The sequence below is a fragment of the Hyalella azteca genome, unplaced genomic scaffold (genome assembly GCF_000764305.2).
Source record: "Hyalella azteca isolate HAZT.00-mixed unplaced genomic scaffold, Hazt_2.0.2 contig12328, whole genome shotgun sequence".
Lineage (NCBI taxonomy): Eukaryota > Metazoa > Arthropoda > Malacostraca > Amphipoda > Hyalellidae > Hyalella > Hyalella azteca.
The window spans coordinates 402,370-421,997 of record NW_025942288.1 but is presented as its reverse complement, the minus strand read 5'-3'; the positions used below and the strand labels follow the sequence as shown (position 1 = coordinate 421,997).

Sequence of the window (19,628 nt, the reverse complement as noted above, 5' to 3'; positions counted from 1 at the left end):
AACGGTGTGATCGTCATCACTGGCAACAGGCCGTTGCCACGGAGCAATCATTTGCGCAGAACTCTACATCTGCGAATGCTGCTGTTGAGCATCTTCTGCATCTGCATTGGCCTGTGTCGACCCGTAGCATTGGCCTGGCGCGTCAGCTGTCTACTTTTGGTATGATTTGTCACGAGCTCCAGATCAATGCATCAAAAACCATGTTTTATTTGGTTTGCGACTGCTCAGCGCCAGCATTATAACTTCCAACAACCCTGTTCGGGTGGGCAACGAGTTCGTCATGTCTGCGCCTTCGGCTCGCAACCTGGGCATTCTGCTGGACTCGGAACTTTCTATGAACACTCTCATTGCCATAGTCACCACCGCTTTTTTAGGCGCTCTGCGGCGAATACGTAGCGAATCCTTAAGACTGAACTATTTTGTAAAGTCTACGAATCAAGTGTTTGATAATTTTTATTCGTTATCCTCATTTCTCGTGTCTATTTCTTTTCGCTTGCTAATAAACTTGAATGCAACGTGCCCTAGAAATTCGTTTGAACCAGACGAAACAAAAACGGCTTTTTAAAATAATAAACACAAGTCAAGTGTTCTTGGTATGCAAAAAAAAGTGGATAATTCAAAATTCAATAGAAATAAAGATAGTAATTAAGAGGAGCATGAAGAGCATGAAGACAGAGTTCAAGCAATCCACAACTTTGTAAATCCATTACAAGTGATTTTTTAAATGTATTCTTAGATTTTTAAAAAGTCAACTACCTTGGAGCCTAAGATTTCACCTCTTCGAGTTTTTGCCTTGCCCGTCAAGCTTTGTGAAAAGTTGAGAGAGGTAAATTCATTTCAAACCATTTCCCGCGCGAACTGTGTGGAGAAAAAACCTTGAGTAAAAGTAGGACAACAGCAACGGTGAAAGTAGTTTTGCAAGTAAGTCATTGATACCCTTTTAATTTAGATTCATTTCTTTATTATCACCGAGTTTAATGTTAATTAGAATCAAATTTCGACTTCTGATATCGATCATTGACGATGGCATCATTGATTGATGCCATCGAAAAGCCTTTAGTGCGATTATATAGGTATGTAATATGGTGTTCATGTCCTCAGTTCTAAAGAGATTCAGAAACAATATGACATATGATTATATTGAAGAATCATTATTCGATGATGCTGGTTGTTAGTTACCAATAACTCCTGATGATAGGTTTTTTCACACCGACCTCATTGTAAAAAAATATTCATACCATGAATTTAATAATCAACCACATCGGAAGTCACAACCCTTGCAATACATCAGAACGATTTCCTTTCTCGTTCGATCTTACTTAACACACATTGGGAATGATTTCGGACGAAAATCATTAATATAAATTTCAAAATTTTGGAGCATAATTCTCTAAACTTAAAACTGATAATAAACATCATAATTTTCTAAACATAAATACCATAAACTCACAATGCATAGGCAGTAATGGAGTACACATGAATGATAGTCGGTGCGTGGTGAAGGAATTATGAGGCTCTGAGGTAGGCTCCCACGCGCGACGCCGTTTGTGGGGCTAGCAGTCGGTGAAACTTTGCTGGCGATGCTTCACAGAGATAAAGATCTGCATCGCTTCTGCCAGGCACTCCGACTGAGTAGTTCGAGGAGCGACCTTGTAACTTTAACATTTTATGAGCCTGAGGTAATTCAGTATTTATTTCAATGTTCCATCCAAATAATGAAAATATTAAAAATTTAATATGAATAGGGTCATTTACAAAAAGCAATTTAGTGTAAATGTAATTTCCGCAATAAAACCAATTTGAATTCAATATTTAGGAATAGACAGCCCACAGCTCTAATCGACTTGTTTTGTTAAATAAATAGAAGGTAAGTAAAATTAAAATTATATTGTGCAAATAATAATTAAAATGGATTAAAATTATTGTCATGGATACCAGCCATCAGCAAGACCATTCATAAATTAAAAAATAATAGTATAATGGTATCATATTATCAAATATGATCTGATTAAGTATAACAGTTAATCAAAGTTTCACTATATATTTCATGTCAATGTAATCACATGATAGTGGCTCTATTTTCCCAGTCTACTTAATATTATTAGAATGTAAATTAAGCAAAAACGCACATTTATGCAACTAACAATATAAAATAAAATTACACACTAAAAGGATTGTAATTAGTATCTTAAATTTTTTAAGTATTGGTAGGGTTAATTGCACCGAAATTACTTTCATTTGTTACAAAAAACGGAAGTAAACATTTCAATTTTCATTCGTGTCTGATTCCAAAACTTTCATGCGGAATTTCGTTATTAATTTATTTATCATGAGCATATTTTGTGACGTGGAAAGCGATTCAAATTATCTGAGATGCATGTATTTGGTTCGTGACTATCAGCAGGTATTAGGTGATCCTTTTAAAATATCAGTTTTTATTGTTAACTTTATTTGATACTAGTCTAATATATTGCTTTGGTTTCCAAATAATTGATTATATATATATATAAAATACAGTTTTTTAAAAGTATATGAATTATAAGAAGATAGCGTTGTGAGCCAGATGCCATACAATAATTCCTAAGTAAGTATTCATCGAACATTTATGCAGTTTTTGAATGAGAAAGATTGGAACACAATCGTCAGAAAATTTATAGATCTCTTTGAATAGAATATTTCTCTGTAATGTAGAATAAAGTCACTGTAATGTAACACATAAAACAAAACGGACTAAAAATCTAAACAATAAAGCATAAAAAATCTAACTGCTCAGAGAAAGAAGACCATCCTCATTTGTGACATCTTGTCTATTTATCTCGACACGTCAATTAACAATGAAGTTAAATGACACTTGGAATGACTGCTTGGCGATGACAATTACAGAGAAGCTAAGTCTCCAATTATGTCTATTATAGAGAAGCCAAGTCTCCAGTGATGTCAATTATAGCGAAGCTAAGTCTTCAAGGTGTCTCGTTAGTGAAGCAGCTTGTGTAATTTCAGATCGTGTTCCATGTGTTGAAATCAATCAATTGAATTATCGGTAGAATTATTGCCAAATGGAAATGTAGTCGTGTGTGTTAAAATGCCAAAAGCATTTAAAAATTTCACGTGCTGCTTAAGATTGAATCGTGCTTTATCCACCCCAAAAAGCGTTCACCAATTTGGTTAGAAAGATAATTCTAAATTGTTTCACGAGCAGTCTCGAACGAAAATATGAAGCGTTGAATTTGTTTCCAAAAAGTGATAAAAATGGAATCTGTATAGGTTGAATGAAGTCGGGCGGTTGACTGGAGGATGTAGCTCGACGTGAATGCGATGATGCCGAGGCAGTGTATATAAATAGTAAAATTTATATGGCAGCACGAATAATTCAACTCACAGCAACAATATAACCCTGGATATACATCCTAATTTCGATAATTGGTACAATTAAACACAAAGAACTATGATGCACTAGGTTTGAGCAGTGATTACCTGTTGTCGTCGTATAATCTCACTCTCAAATATGTGCCCAATTTCAAAGCAGTTTAATCAAAATTGGGTAATTATTTCGCATTTAAGCAACTATGAATCACAGAATTCGCTTTGAATTGATTTTATTGAATATTAATGACTCCATGTGTACGGCCACGTACATGTTAAAAATTTTCCGACCAAATCGCACCAATGTTTTTGGCTGCCTTAATCACTACCACTGAGTAGCTGATGATGGGCATTCTTTTTATGACATGGAATTTTAATTGGGTTCTGTAAAGGTCTTGCAACAAACAAGAGGCAGTGACAGAATAGGGCGGAAGTCTTTGTTTGGACGCTTGGTTGTAATACTGGACCAAGGACTCCTGTACTGCCGAGCCTGAGGCTATCCGTAACGCTTTATCTAACGATGACGGATTGAAGGCGAGTGAAATGAAAGCATTGCAGCACGAGGGACTTTATCAACAAGTACGAGTACAAAAATTCCGAATAACACGTGCGCCTCGGTGGTATAATTTTAGCATATCATTCCGATGAAAAATCCAGAACCCGAAAAAAGAAGTTTCTAATTTGCATAATTTATATGTGCTGCATAAAAAAAGAATTTCTCCCGAAACATAGATTAGAAAGCCTAAGCAATAGGAATGATTTCATCGTTAGATTGAAGACTGGGTTAAAAATTGCATAATTGATAGCGTAATTTCGAATCGCATTTGATGTTGAACATAATATGTTCCAGGTCATATCTTGTGTGTATGAAGTCGATGATAACGTCAGTGAGAAAAATTCTATAACAATTTATAAATAAAACATCAGCTACTAAATTCAATAAAACTGTCTTTTTTAACAAACTTATGAGCGTAATAAAAATATATCACTATTAATCTTCTTCGGAATAAATATATTTAATTTTTAGACGACAAATTATACTTTGATTTGCGGATAATTCCAAACATATCTAACAGTTTTTCTTAATTTTTAATTTGAGTTGAAATTGAACACTACTGAGACAACGTATTCAAATACCGGCATTGTGCTGCAAACAGAGTTAAATCTGTTAGGCTTTCCCATGTTCCTATTGAATCCAATCTGAAGTTAAACTTAAGCGGCAGCAATAAATGTCAATATTGCCGGGATAACGACTTGAAAATTGACGTGGACACTTGAGAGAACTTAATGACCGTCGCTTGTACGAAGCTATAATTAATTACCCAGTGGATGGAGGGCATTAGGGCTGTCTGTAGGGCTTGCTCTTGCTCACAACTCATACCGCCCAGACTGCGCTGGGAAGCGTCTTCGCTAACACCAAGGAAGATTGTTCAGGAACATTCACAGCAAAAGATAAAATTTTCATTGTCATTTTTAAATGTAAGTCTTAACTATAATTAAGATCACTGTAGCATAAAGAAGAGTATGAGATGCACTAAAAAACTATAGCTGCAGTGAGAAAAAGAACGATCGCTTCATATAAATGGTCTTTCTTTATGGTACTTCAATATTTGTAATAATGTCACTCGTTTGCCTGAATCGCAAATACATTAGAAACTTAAAAGCAAAGCAAATTCCACAGAAATTTATGCGATATTTATAGAAAACGTTTTGAGTACAGCTCCATCGAAACGTTTTCTATAAAGATAGCATTAATTTTCGTGGAATTTTCTTTGGTTCTAAGTTTCAATATTTGTTTTCGTAAAACCCGCTTGTCCAAGTAACTCGATTAGAAAAATACGTTCGTCAAATTTAATTTTAGCCTTCGCAAAGATGTTGATAAATGCAAATTGTGTTGAATAATATGACTGATCGTAAAATTTATAAAATTCAATTATACTAGGTTTTAAACACTCGCAAATATAAAATGATAATTTGCATTATCCAAAACGTGAGTAATTTCTTTGCATTCGGTCGTCCTCAGCATGCGCGTCGTTGCGAGCGTGAATGTGGCTGCATCCTTCAAGAATTGTGAATCCTGGGGACCTCCCGCAGGATCTCAGGAGGTGAGAATGTCGGGTAACAGGATAAAGCCGAGTAGAATTTTATTTACAAATTTCTACCATATTTGCATCGTATTATAATGACTGTGAATTAAATTGAATAGATATTTCTCATAGCTGAATAATATAACCGATAGAAACTTCACATTTTTCCAAACTAATAGATGGCAGCTCGTCTAGATTAGCTGCTTCACGAATGAGTGTCCAACGATCGGAATCTGTGCGTGTAAGATGTTGTCCATATTTAGAAGTGATATTAAATTCAAAAGATTTCATACAGAAGCAGATTGAACAATGATACTGAATTAGGAATTTATGATCCAAAGTGCTTTTTTGCCTTCAATTTTACTCTTTCAAAATCTACAGTGCAAATGAAAAAAAATTTAAAAAAATTAACAATTTTGATAATTTTGGATGCAATGTATCGCATGAAAGTCATTCAAGGTTTGTTGTTCAACTTAACAGCGATAGTGTAATTTTACACGGGTAATTGAACGGACAGTGAATTAAGGATTTTATAGCCCAAAAGACTTTAAGTGCAGGCTTGTTCATTATTTCTCTCATCAAACGTGAATTATTATAAATCAAGTAAATTTTATCTGAGCGTCAATGGGCCTTAAATCTTTTAAATGTTCTTTGTAGCAGTGCCTATTGAAGATTCTTAAGATATATAACAGAATCGAATGTGGACATATACGATACCTCGACTTCTTTTATTAACTTCGAGAGTCCTTCATCAATGAGTAATTTTGACGCTCTAGACCATTGAAATTGTGCTATAAAAAGGTTGTCGTCTAGCATTAATTGCTAATTATGTTGTTGATGAGCCAGCCGTCTCTGGCGTTTGTTGCGCGCTCTGAGACGAGGCAAGAACTTTCTTGCTTGACCTTTAAAAGAAAGAAATTTGATTTTTTTTGATAGAAAGTATGTCGTGCCAAAGTAATTAGTTCCAAACACGATTGGCACTAATTGTTTATATGTCAGTATTAGTTTGATTTCGTCATGAAAAAAGAGCAATTGACAATTAACTGATGATTATTTTACAGAAAAAGTGGCCCATCTTGGCTTAGGTTACGACGAACTATAGAATTTTTATTCAATATTGATTTTTTGCCATTTCAATAAATGTTGGCTTAAGTTACTTGTGAATTATGTCTCTAAGTATATAATATAGCATTAAGTAGAACAATCAGCGCTAAATATTACAAACAAAACTTACATGAAATTTTAAATTCTCCATTATTTGGGTCCACTATCATTAGAGGATGAATCAATCCTTCCACGTATTTCATTTAATCGGTAATTTAATCGTTCTTCAAATAATTTTTAACTACTCAAATTTTATAGATTTTTCTTTACTCTAAATTTTCACCGTAGGAATGCAATCAAACATTAAGCTTTTAATTTGAATATTATGTTTCTAAATTCAATAACGATGGGCATAAAATGAGCTAATGGTCTATTATTTAGAAGCTGATTAAGTTAACAAATGAGTAGAAATCTGCTAGGGTCTAATGTTACACTATTGATCTTCTAACAAATATTCTCGAGTATTCCGGATAAGGTGCACGACTGCGTGGCATGCTTGCGGCCGCTGGTGATGGTGGCTAGGATTTTCGGCGTGCTGCCCATTTCTTTCCAAGGCGCTAATATGCGGTGAGTTTTGTCTTCACATTAATTATTTTCCATACTCGATTAATGAGTTTAACCTGAGCGCCTGTCGAGAGCATGGATTACTATTTCAGCTCACGTTTCGATTAAAGTTTACTTCCACACTAGAATATTTATGAATAAATCTTTCAAAATAAAATAATGTTTGAAAAAATTTTAAATGTAAATTCTTCAAATAGAGTTAAGCATTTCGAGTACATCTTTCCTGGCCGAATACTTATAACAGGAATTTAAATGCTTAAAATAGATGCAGTACATTTGATTTCGCAATCGTTGTTTCCCTGAAATGAAGGGATGATTGATTGATTAATCCCCTCTTGATTGTGATACCCGCGCACTTAAATGGAATATTATATACGACAGGTTTCGCTGGAGGTCATTTCTGACAGCATACGCGCTAATCGTGCTGATCGTACTATCCGCGTACGTGGTATTCAAACTCACCACTTACTTTGCCCATCTTTGCGCCTACAACGGTGTGTGTGGAGTGGAATTCAACAATGAAACTGAGAGGACGTTCAATGCAAGCCAAGACGGACGCAGTGAATCTATTGCGATGAAGCAAAATGCGGCAGGCAAATCAGAGAAAGACGAGCCAATCCTGAACGGAAACTGGAGGGAGAAGCTGGATATGATTGGCGTCGTGCAAAATATTATATTCTATTGCTTTGGAGCTACGGGAGCATTTCTGCTACTCAGGGCTGCTCCCATGTTCGTCAGTCTGTGCGAAAGGTGAGTTGCACCAACCTAAATAGTGTAGCTATTAGAGTTGTTTGTTTTTCAGACCATACTTCAGTTTTATTCAATTCAGTTTTATTATCATTCAGTTTTGTTTCATTGCTGCGGAAATGAACGACTGAACTGATGTGGTTCTTTGAATGGTGCATAATTTTTTAAATAAAGAAAGGGCCTTTTGAAATATGTAGCACTATTATTTATTGAGGCGGGAAGAGTAAGTTATTAATTAAATTTTTGGTTTGGCTTGCCATTTTTCTATGTGATTATTTCAAATAACATTAAAACGACTATGCAGTACAATGATGCAGTTTGATTTCAAAGTACAATTTTAGAATAAGAAATAAAATTTAGGCAAAATGAATTAAGGAAAGCTTGCATCTTAACTTGTGCTTTGAGTACATAAATAAGGTGCACTTCGAAGTCACATATTAGTTAGATCAAAATACATTCCAGTTCAAAATACAATTTGACGAATAGCTTGAATTAAAGAAATTTTTTCATAGCTACTTTTCTTGAAAAAGTTTTTCAATCCAGTATTTTTCCCATCTACTCATGGATAGCTTATAAAGTCCATAGTAGTCCAGTTAATCTACATGAATGTCAGAGTGGGAAATGTTATGTAAAGGAGTTGTTATTTAAAAGTGAGACAAAGTCAAGCGCAATGATGCAATGAAAAATAAAAAATATGTTTATTATAGTTCTGTATAGTATGAACAATTGCAAGTTAAATTCTGCCCCAGAATTATTGTCGGGTACAGCCTTAATTTGGTAATTTACGCTCTGAAAGTAAAACTATATCTGGAGCATCGATTAACATTTCCGCGGCTACAAATTGGGCAAGTGAAATAATATGACTGCATAAAATAAATAATATGACCGCTACTGGATTGCAAATTTGGTAGTGCGTATAGGATTAGAAGGCTTCAAGCTTTCTTCAGAGCTTAATGGGTCCTCAAAAATTAAAAAATATAGTCTAAATCACTTGAATTACTAATTAATAATATTTTCGTGATAGATCACGTAAAAAGAAAAAACATTTTTCTTTCATTCCCTTTATCTCCACTATCTGAATAAGACAATAAATCGAACTTATACTTGATACATCCAAAATGAATTCTCCACATAAAATGATTTCGAAATGTATTATCTAATAATTTAAAGTCATATAAATGCACAGAAAATGCGTTTCAAAATAAAAAATAGATGTGACGTCATCGTGCGCGGTACGGCGAGACTCGCGTAGTATCAGGAAAGCTAACTGGAGCTGAATGATGCGTAGCGGCGGATGACAGGGGAAAATCACGTCTTTATTGTAAGTCATAATATAATGAACATAAGCGTCATCATCGCATCACACAAGTGTTATCATCGCATCACACAAGTGTCATCATCGCATCACACAAGTGTCATCATCGCATCACACAAGTGTCATGATCGCATCACACAAGTGTCATTATCGCATCATACAAGTGTCATCATCGCATCAGCTGTGAGGTTTACTCACGCCGACAGTCACAAAATGAACATGACGATCAAACTACACAACTGTGACCCGAAGTCAGACAAAGCGAGCTCTGTGTACTGCTCAGGAATGATGCCCTTAGGATCGCAAAAAAGCATCGATCTTCTGCCAATTATTAAAGTCGTTCGATTGCTTGAATCGTCGATTCTCATGAAATTTAAAGGCAAGGGAAATTGCACAAAAAAAAAACAGAAGTACAAACATAAATTTGCAACTAGAATGCAGAGAGAAAAAACAGGATAAAACCTATAGGCATTTCTAAATTTTGACTCCACTTACAACTGACGGGTAAAATTGCTAACAAGTCAGCAAAAAAAATTAAAAGGGTGAAATAGTGTATAAGTAGAACCAATTAATCCTAAAGCAGTCACAATAAAGAGACTGACGTAGTAGCGTTATGACTCGTCACAATAAAGAGACTCGCGTTCACCTGCAGATGGTGCGAGGTGGAGGATGGCCTGGCCTCCGAGGCGCCGCTGGGCCGCCGCTGGCCGCTGTTCGCGGGACTGTCGCTGCTGGGGCTCTCGGCTGTCGGCGAGACCGCGGCGTCCATGATTGACGACGAAGAGCATCTGCCTTCGTTCTGGCCGTCAGTCCAATGAATAATTATTTACTTCTAAATTTGAATACAGCCTTCTGCTCTCCAATTAAAATTATTAATTTACTATCCTGAATTCTCGCAAGACTTTATTATTATAATCCAGAATCAAATTATCAAAATATCCTGAAAACGATATAAGATAAAATTTTTTCCAGTTTAGCATCATGATACCTATTTTATTGACATAAAGGCGTTCAAGACCCAAATAACCAATTGTTGCACAGAGTAGGAAGAATGAAAATGAATATCAGGCTTTCAAAATTGTAACGATTCGAGATAATTTGTTTTTTTGAATTCAGGATTACATATTTTAATTTCCTGGGATAAACGTATCGCAAGTCTGCGACGATACGGATGTGTGTCCCTGAGCATAATCATTAAAAAAATTTCCATATTGTTCAGTGAAAATATTCTGCATGCAGATGATTTAATTGTTTTCGAGAAGTCAAGTGGCTTTTAACGGGAACCACTCAGCTGATCGACTAGACGCCGGAATGAGTTTTACTATTGAAATCTAGAGCATTTAATCAGTTAAAAGCTAAGTAATAGAAGGAGAAAGTGTAATCTTACTTGAGCAAGTATCTCCATAGTTTTTGCATTACGATAGCGTCGAGCATCTGCTAGTGCAGGGCTAAGGCTGCGCAATGCAAAATTTGCTGGATCTGTCGTACATGCTCCGGTTTACGTGATGATGTTTCTTTATTAGTCTGTAAATTTTGTAAGAATGGTATCTGTCCTGTATGATATTGATTACGTAGGGCACTAAGACCAGTATTAGAAGGCACTAAGACTAGTAGGACCAGTATTAGTAGGACCAGTACAGCGATAAAATGAATTTTTAAGTTCCAAAATGCGAAAATAAATTTCGCATCACACAAGTGTCATCATTGCATCATACAAGTGTCATCATCGCATCATACAAGTGGCATCATTGCATCATACAAGTGTCATCATCGCATCATACAAGTGTCATCATCGCATCATACAAGTGTCATCATCGCATCATATAAGTGTCATCATCGCATCACACAAGTGTTATCATCGCATCAGCTGTGAGGCTTACTCACGCTGTCACAAAATGAACACCGCAGAGAGGAGGGAGTTCTCGATCGTCGGAAATGGCCTGAATATAAAAATTGCTTATCACCTACACGGGACATAAGGTCGTAAATGGCCAGCATGCAGAATCTCTCGAGATAAGAATTGCAAGAGCATCTCATCGAGACGACGAGCAAAAGAACAGGAGAATAAACAACAAAAACGAAGACGTAACGAGAGATTGCTTTCACGGGTGTCCTAGCTGACACCTCATCATAGTAGACATTTCTTCATCGGCACATTTCATCACTAAGGCAATTCATCATTGGGAATTTTCTGTTTTGGAAATTCATCATTATAGCCATTTTTTATTACCATTATATTCATGATAAATTAATAAATATCCATGAATGAATATATATAAATGAATGAATGAATATCCATTACCATAATATTTCATCAGTGCATGAAGGGAATTTTGCACACATAAGTACCTGTAGGTGTAAACTAACTTAACCTTGTATTGGTCACCAAATGAACTTTTTCCTGACTTGAACTTAACCCTAGGATGGTATACGTGCATCACGCCATATATGTTTTTCAGTATTTGTTATCTAATTGATCAGTATGTTAATTATTAAATTACACTTACGTGTAATTATGTTTGCAAATGCACTTCATGCAATGATTAAATGTTATATAGATTGAATGTGTAAATGACGAAATGCGTCAATGGTGCAATGGTGAACACTTTCACCATACGTCTGTCACTTGCGCGAGAAAGAGACTAGAAGAAATCTAGAAGCCGCTCTACATGACGACATAATCACACAACTGCTACTCAAAGTCATACAAACTGAGCTCTGTGTGGTGCTCTGGAATGATGCCCTTAGGATCGCAAAAAAGTATCGATCTTCTGCCAATTATAAATGTCGTTCGATTGCTTGAATCGTCGATTCTCATGAAATTAAAACGCAAGGGAAATTGCACAAAGAAAAACAGAAGTAAAAACATAAATTTATTATTAGAAGGCACTAAGACTAGTAGGACCAGTATTAGTAGGACCAGTACAGCGATAAAATGAATTTTTAAGTTCCAAAATGCGAAAATAAATTCAAGTTTTTATTCAGCTCAAAGGCAAAGATGGTCATTAATATCTCAATAATGACATGCCCAGGTTCCTGGAGACCTACATCACACTAGGGCATCCAGACATCGTTGAAGTGCTCGGGTACACCCGCGTGTTGGGTATCGTGATGCTCATCGTCAACAAATACGCAACGTTCTTGTGGAACTTTGTGGACATTTTCATAGCCAACATTGCGTTCGTCTTGACGAGGCATTTCAAGGCTTTCAATAAAAAGTTACTGAAATATACACAAGGCAAGTTAAATTTTGATGCAAGAATGCAACTAATAAATATATGAGGCATAAAATGAAAGGATATAAATTAATGCATCCGACATTAAATGATCCTCAATGCTGTTGGAATGTAAATTTTTGTGCGTCACAATTCAATTGAATTTAATACCGAATTTCCATTTCAGAACATGCGCCGTTGTTTTGTAGAACTCAATTTATGAGACACTAGTCAATAGTTTAGAATATAATTTGCCAATAGAATCTTTTATCCTTACTAATGTAATATAAAGAAGATACGCTTCCTTCACTCAGGTGGAGGAAGCGTATCAGGGGCGGATGTGCTCGGGGAGCGGTGGTGGAGAGGCGCGCGGGAGCAGCACCTCGCTCTGCAGGGGCTCGTGGAGGCTGCAGACGGCGTCACGGGGCCCCTCGTCCTGCAGTCCTTCGTCTGCAACCTCTTCTTCATGCTCATGCAGCTCTACAACGGACTCAAGTACGAGCTCGTTCTCATTATCTGAAAAAAATAGGTACTGATGATATTCCGGTAAATCAATTGCATGCAGAGTTTCTGTTCAGCAGAAAATTGAACGTGTGATGACTTGATTTCTTGAGATCTTTTATCTGTATTTGCTTCTAGATATTTTAATCGCAGCAATCTATCAGCGAACGACTTGGGAGTTCTCAATAGAGCAAAGCTAATGGTAGCAAAAAAAAACACATTTCCTAAATTGACGTTTTTATTTATAAGAATACTACGAAAATACGCATTTTACTTTTTCAAAACGTGGTATAAAATGAGCTAAATCCAAGCTATGATTCTGAAAGTGAATTAATTGTGATTAATTAATTTGAATTATTAGACAGATCAAAGGCAGAATTTGTTTGGTGATCACTCATTTTCAGTGAAAAAGATGAGACATTGCCTGACCTGTTTAAAAATTGGTGTGATGCTTTGATTTAAGATTAATAATGCACGAAATCCAAACCGCAAGTCAGAGAGTTGCCAGACCTATTTTGTTGGAGAATTTTATTGATGTTTTAGCGAGTTTCAGTTATTGCATTTTTCATTCCGTTCATATCTATGAGTGAATGAAAGCCATAGGCTTAGCGGTAGTTCCAATCTGTGCGAATAGTGTTCCAATTATGAAATACTTACTCTGTATATTACAATGCACTGAAATCATCTGGAATTAATAGTTTCAAGTGATATTTATGCTAGAACGGTAAATTGTAGTATTAAGAAGAATAAATAATCTCCACATTACTGACAATGAAGCAACTCACGACGGCAAATAATTCATTTTAAAGGATAATGGTTCCGTGTTTTCGTTACCCAGGATTGTTTAGCAACTGCAAACGACCCTTGGAATTGTTTTGTTTGGCAGCGACTCGAAGCAGGGAAGTTTTGTCGTGTATTTCACAGGAAGTTCCAAGAACGGCGACATTTGAATTTTCTTCTTGAAAGAAATCAGCACAGGAAATCCTTAAGAGAGAGCTTAGAGCTTTTCTCCCAGCTTACGGTGACATATACGAGACCGTTTGATGATGCAAATAGAACAAAAATTAGGGAAGAAAATAGCTAGCTACCAAATTGTCTATTAAGGGAGAGCAATTAGCACCTTGCTAATTCAAACGAAAGTTTTTCATTGTATGGATGACACATGAACAATAATTCAAACCGAAGTTGTTCTCCCGATAGCTAGCACAAATGGTACTGTATTTTGGACACACACATGACCATGGAATAGGAGGATGTTGTGACCGCCATGAACATGATAGAATCTTTATTTACCTACATTAGTTAGTTAGTTTAGTGGCCAACTGCAGTAATCATTGTTTTCATTCTGCTTGCATTTCCAATAGACCCAGCATTTCCTCGACAATGGTGCACCGGCTGTACCTGGCGTGGTCGTTTGTGCACCTGTTGTGCCGTCTGCTGTTTGTGTCGCTCACTTGCGCCTCACTGCACGCACAAACCCTCCAGCCCACCGCGCTCCTGCTCTCCCTGCCTGCTGAAAAGTAACAATATTTGATTACATTGACAACACCGACACACATGCTTTTAGTTTGAACATTGTATTTGGATATTAGTGATAATTTAACATGTAAGAAAAACTAATAAATTTTCTGAATAAATGAGCACAACCTAACAATTGCATAAATTTCTTCTATGGTTGATTCATCCAATATTTTGTCAGCGCTTTTTGCATCGTTTCCAAAGGTCGATTCACGAAAAAAAACATTTTACCGATATACAGTCACTCCATTTCACTCGTATTCTGAATGAATTCTATCCCTTCAATACGTATTGGGTACAGGGTTAATAATACTGAACTCCAATATCCTTAGATGGAACTCTGAAGCAGAACGTTTCCTACAACAACTCCAGTCCAGGAGCGTAGGCCTGACGGGTTGTGGCTTCTTCTTCGTTAACAAGAGCTTCATTCTGGCAGTGAGTTTGGCTTGCCGTCTTCTCAATGAAGCTATTACTGTCCATCTCATCAATTGATGATAATATTAGCACGGGTTCAAAATGAAATCGAACAATGTAATGGTTAGTTTGAAGACAGTAGCGCGTATGATGGGTGTGAAATTGCCTTATCACTTAATCTTGAATTATATTGTCATCAATTTGAATTAATTAAAAGAGAACATAACTATTTAAATATTTAGAAAAATATGAATATGAATTACATTTGATTAAATGAGAGAAATGTTGAAGGGTGAAATTGAGAAGAATTCGTAAACAGGATTAAAATTCTTCATCGATACATCAACTTTTTAATGGACTGATTCGTCATTCACAAGAAAATAATGTAGTAATCTTTGTTACTCTGTACTACTAATCTAAAAAATGTAGTTGTAATTGATGCAAGAATCTATCTGTTTATAGAATGCATTTTACAGACAACCGGCGCCCTCATCACGTACGAGGTTATCCTGCTGCAGCTCAATCCTTCGAGACCTGCTGACGCTGCATAACTCCGAGAAGTTATTTCCCTGAAATATATCCATTATTCTCAATTAAATTTAATCTGTTATAACCTAATAATTATTGTTATTGCAGTGAATTAAATTATTAGCTTCCACTCTTCCCGGACTAGCAAATGCAAAGTTTGAATTGAACATAGCAGACGAACGAATTCACTGTTTATTACAATTAGAATTACTTAAGTATACAAGGCCTCAATAAAGTGTAACTTCAGTTCGAGTTACCGTTTTATCACTTCAATAAATTGGCCTAGTAGGACGTATTTTTTGTATTTATCGGACACAATTCCTGAAATTCGAATTGAAAGGCCGGCTGACGATAATAAGCCCTTAAGCGTCAAGGCTCGAGTCATTCATAAAATCTCTACACTTATCTGTCTAATCTTCTTAGAAATATAATAGTCAATCATCAGTTTAAGTATTTACGCTATCAATAAAAATTAATACTCGCGCCGTGATTGATCGTTTGGTAAAGTCTTCTGAGAAACTTAAGGCTTACGGTGCAGGATTGATGCGGTGTTGGGGAACAGAAACAAAATGTCATATATTGATGAGATATCTGGCTTTTGTCGATGAAATTCACCACACCGTTTAAAGTAAACGTCCATATTCATTGATCTTTGTTGAGATTTGAGAGCCATTATTCCGTATTAAACATATCATAAAGTTGATCTAATGGATGGAGACAATCTGTGTGTATCCGTACAGTGAGGAATGAGACTGAACGCAGACTTAAGTAATAATAAAGTAAGTAACAATGTTGCATAGGTGAAAAAAACTTTTAAAAGGCTATTAACACCACGAACAATATGAATGGTAATAATATTATTAATCACACACGATTTGCAAGTTACATCATAAGTTTGATGTATTGTTCAAATGGAAAATATACCACCCACGAATAAACAGAAGCCAGCTAGAGGCTTTTAACTCTCAATTACTTTTATTACAAGCCATCAATTCAATTACTGGGATGAATATTACATAACTGGTTTTAAAACTTTCATTCAGGGATCCTAAAAGCGAGTTATTTACGCTTATTCTTTACACTGTGCAGAGATGAAAAAATCGGGCTTTTATGTGACATTTAAATTACCATGGGTTGGTTTTAGTTTCCGAATGAATTTCCCCGAGACTCTCGCTTTAAACATACCTTCTTTATTTGAGACAGTTACATTTGATACATCTAATACGAAGCCTATATAGCAATTCGGCTTCACACGGGCTCTCAGAGAGACAAAATATCATCATTAGAAATGAAATTCTAGGCTTAGTTGCAGATTCTGAACTTCAAGGAGAATCTAAGATGCTCTCATTTCATTTTTTGAGAATATAATGCGGCAAAACTAGCGGAAGATTCAATTTCTCAGGATACACGTAGAACCTGTTTCATCCTGTGATTTAGACAGCAAAAAATGAACATATTAATGTTCCAGACTTTTCCAAGATTAGCAGAATATACAGGTAGTTTATTTTCGAAGAGAAAAGTAGGTAAAAGCTTTTACATCCAATTTACAATCTATGATTTTGTCGTCACATCTCAAATTAGTCGTAGGTGCTATGCTGATTTTATATTTGTACTTTTCTTTGGTGGGCAAGTTCAGCTTACACGTTGAAGCTCGTCGGTTATTGGCTGATGAGGATCCGATATTGTTAGAATGTTTTATAATTCAGCCTCACTTTTACTGCATATCAGGCTTTTTCCTGAGCTTTAGAACGTGTTTCTGATATTAATAATACTCAAAGAAAGAAAGTTATATAATAGTAATATAAAGCATTATACTGTAATCTCACATGCAACTTTGCAAGACATGTCAGACACATCTTTTGCCCCTCGTTTAGACATGACTTGAAGTTCGGTGAAGGATACTCGCTCTCTTCTCTAAGGAAAAAAAACACGTGTAGACGAGCTTCACCATTGCCATTTTAAAGTAAATACGTTAAGTTTTTTTGGGGAAATCGTTCGTTATTTTTATGACCGGTAATATAGTTTGCTGGCTTTGCAGACAATATAAAAAGTTATCACTGATATAGCTATCTTAATTACGTCTAGCTCCGATATCGCATGCATAATTGCTAACTAAAATAATTCTACGTTTCATGACATTCTGAATGAAAAATTGTCAATAATACTTCGAGTCTGTAATAGGTGCCAGCTCCGAAGCCTAAATTTCATTACACTTTTTTCAACTAATAACGAACGTCATTGTTATTGAATGAAGGAGGAACGTGACCGTCGTATATTATGGCACACCGCGATTGAGCCAAAAACTGCAAGCACATGACAAGTTCAATATTAATAAATTACTGTCATATAGACTCACAGTAGGTAAATTATAACTTAAGATAACAGAGCATCGGCTTTACATTACTACAGCGAAGCCGGGCTGAAAGTTTTCCATACATGATTAAGGCACACAGTAAGGATGAGTGCCTGAAACGTCATCATTTAAGTGCCCCAAAGATCTAAATTTAATTGCATAATTTTTTACCACGCATATTAACCACCCGTGTACTAAATTTGAGTTGATATTGAGGCAAGACATAATTTTTAGCATTTCCCATGATAATATGTGATCGTTTTAATTAATTATTCATATATAACATGTAGTAATTTATTTTACTTTAAGTGACAGCATTAATTGAAGTAGCCAAACCTACGTCTTCATTTTTATAACGTATTGTTGTCATTTGTGTGACTGTATTGTGATCTTAAGAATGAACTGAACTATGCAGCGAAAAAAATGTAAATGTAAAAAAACGCATTCATGGTCTTAATCACGATGTATTCTTCAACTTTGTAGTCATGAAGCACAGTTTATTTCAGTGTGGCAATTGGCTGCTTTGATGAACTCATCACAACCTGAATAATCAAAATCAATCATTCCAACAGACTGCTAAGATGCAGTATCACTAATTTAAAAAGGGTAGTCTTACCATGAAAGAAGTTTGCCATAGCAGGGAAGCCGAAGAGTTACTTCGGCTTGGTAAGGAAGTCCTTGGGACGAAATATTGCTCCAAAAATTTAAATCTTAGGCGACATTCCGAGAAGAGATGCACAGGCGGACGCGCAATGAAACATAGATTTGGTTGGGTCGTAAAGTTACTAAGCAAACTTCAAAATGTGGTTTGATCTCTTGAATTTCCTGAACCCCTTTCGCAGAATATGAAGTTCTTTATTTCTTCCCACGAAACTTGAAATCAAATGAGTTTAAATAAATAAGTTGGTGTCCGCATAATTTCGCTGCATCAAACAACGGTTAATTATATAAACATAAACAATGAAACCATCAATAAAGCTTCTGTTGCAACCTGCTCCAACCAACCAATGCTTCGTGATCAGCAGATCAATCATAAGCAGCCATACCTAACACCTTAGCTGTAATTTTGCGTGTCGCGTTTTCACTACCCCAGAAAGTGGATATAACGACATTTACAATAAAATTAATGCTCAGCAGATGGTTGCGACACTTATCAGATATTTCTGCCATGTTTTTTCACTTATTAAAATTTAAATTATCTATGCTCAGTTAGGAATAAATGGATATCTTGAATTAAATTAACAAAAAATAAGACCACAATCACAAAGTTTAATGATCATAAAAAAGGGCTTCGTCAGATTAGCAAAAACGGTATCATGCAGCGATTGGTTTCTGTGTTTACGGCATCACATTTATGAGTGCATGAGCAGCCTTCCACAAAAGCAATAACTTGCGGACACGATCTCAAGAAACTTGTAGTCCAGATTAAAAATTACAGCGGATGAGGGGGAGAGTTCTGGAAGTTAGGAGATATTTTTAGCTGTGCCAAAATACGACGCTAAAGATATTTCCGTCCTTCATCGCAGGCCGGCGTTATTGAATTTGCGACGCTTATATTACAGGAAAGTAATAGAGATATCTTGTGTTTCGGCCTAAAATTCTCAACAATTTTATCTATTTAATATCATGGCAGAAGTAACAAGAGTTTTGAAAAATTGGAAAAACTCCGTCGATCATTTCTAACAAGATGATAAACTCTAGGATTTGATTTTCTGACAAAGGCGGGAGTTGAATTCATCAAGTGGACACTCATTTTTCAAAATGAGAGCTTTAAGGTTAAAACAGCTGAAAAAATACATTTGTAAGAGAGAAAGGAGTTTCACATTCTTGAGCAAATTAATGAGCAATCTTGAGCAATTATATATTGAAGCAATTTACTGGAACGCAGATTACAAACACTCTTCATGCTTTCTTCCACT

General features: G+C 35.8%; 1 protein-coding gene across 1 annotated transcript; it reads left to right on the top strand.

The window, feature by feature from the left end:
• The first annotated feature begins 5,387 nt into the window (after nt 1-5,387).
• Nucleotides 5,388-15,379, top strand: LOC108669506 (gustatory receptor for sugar taste 64e-like). Its single transcript, XM_018156853.1, has 9 exons — nt 5,388-5,468; nt 7,030-7,121; nt 7,500-7,868; nt 9,833-9,985; nt 12,213-12,418; nt 12,710-12,890; nt 14,261-14,416; nt 14,747-14,849; nt 15,305-15,379. Exons 1-9 carry the CDS (start codon nt 5,388-5,390, stop codon nt 15,377-15,379), a joined length of 1,416 nt encoding a protein of 471 aa, XP_018012342.1.
• Nucleotides 15,380-19,628: the final 4,249 nt, after the last annotated feature.

What these genes read in the sequence shown, in the direction of transcription:
- LOC108669506 (XM_018156853.1), top strand. Translation starts at nt 5,388, where the DNA reads ATGCGCGTCGTTGCGAGCGTGAATGTGGCTGCATCCTTCAAGAATTGT. An exon ending in TTCGTCAGTCTGTGCGAAAG is followed by an intron (nt 7,869 to 9,832) that starts GTGAGTTGCACC and finishes GTTCACCTGCAG; the next exon opens with ATGGTGCGAGGTGGAGGATG. An exon ending in CATCTGCCTTCGTTCTGGCC is followed by an intron (nt 9,986 to 12,212) that starts GTCAGTCCAATG and finishes TGACATGCCCAG; the next exon opens with GTTCCTGGAGACCTACATCA.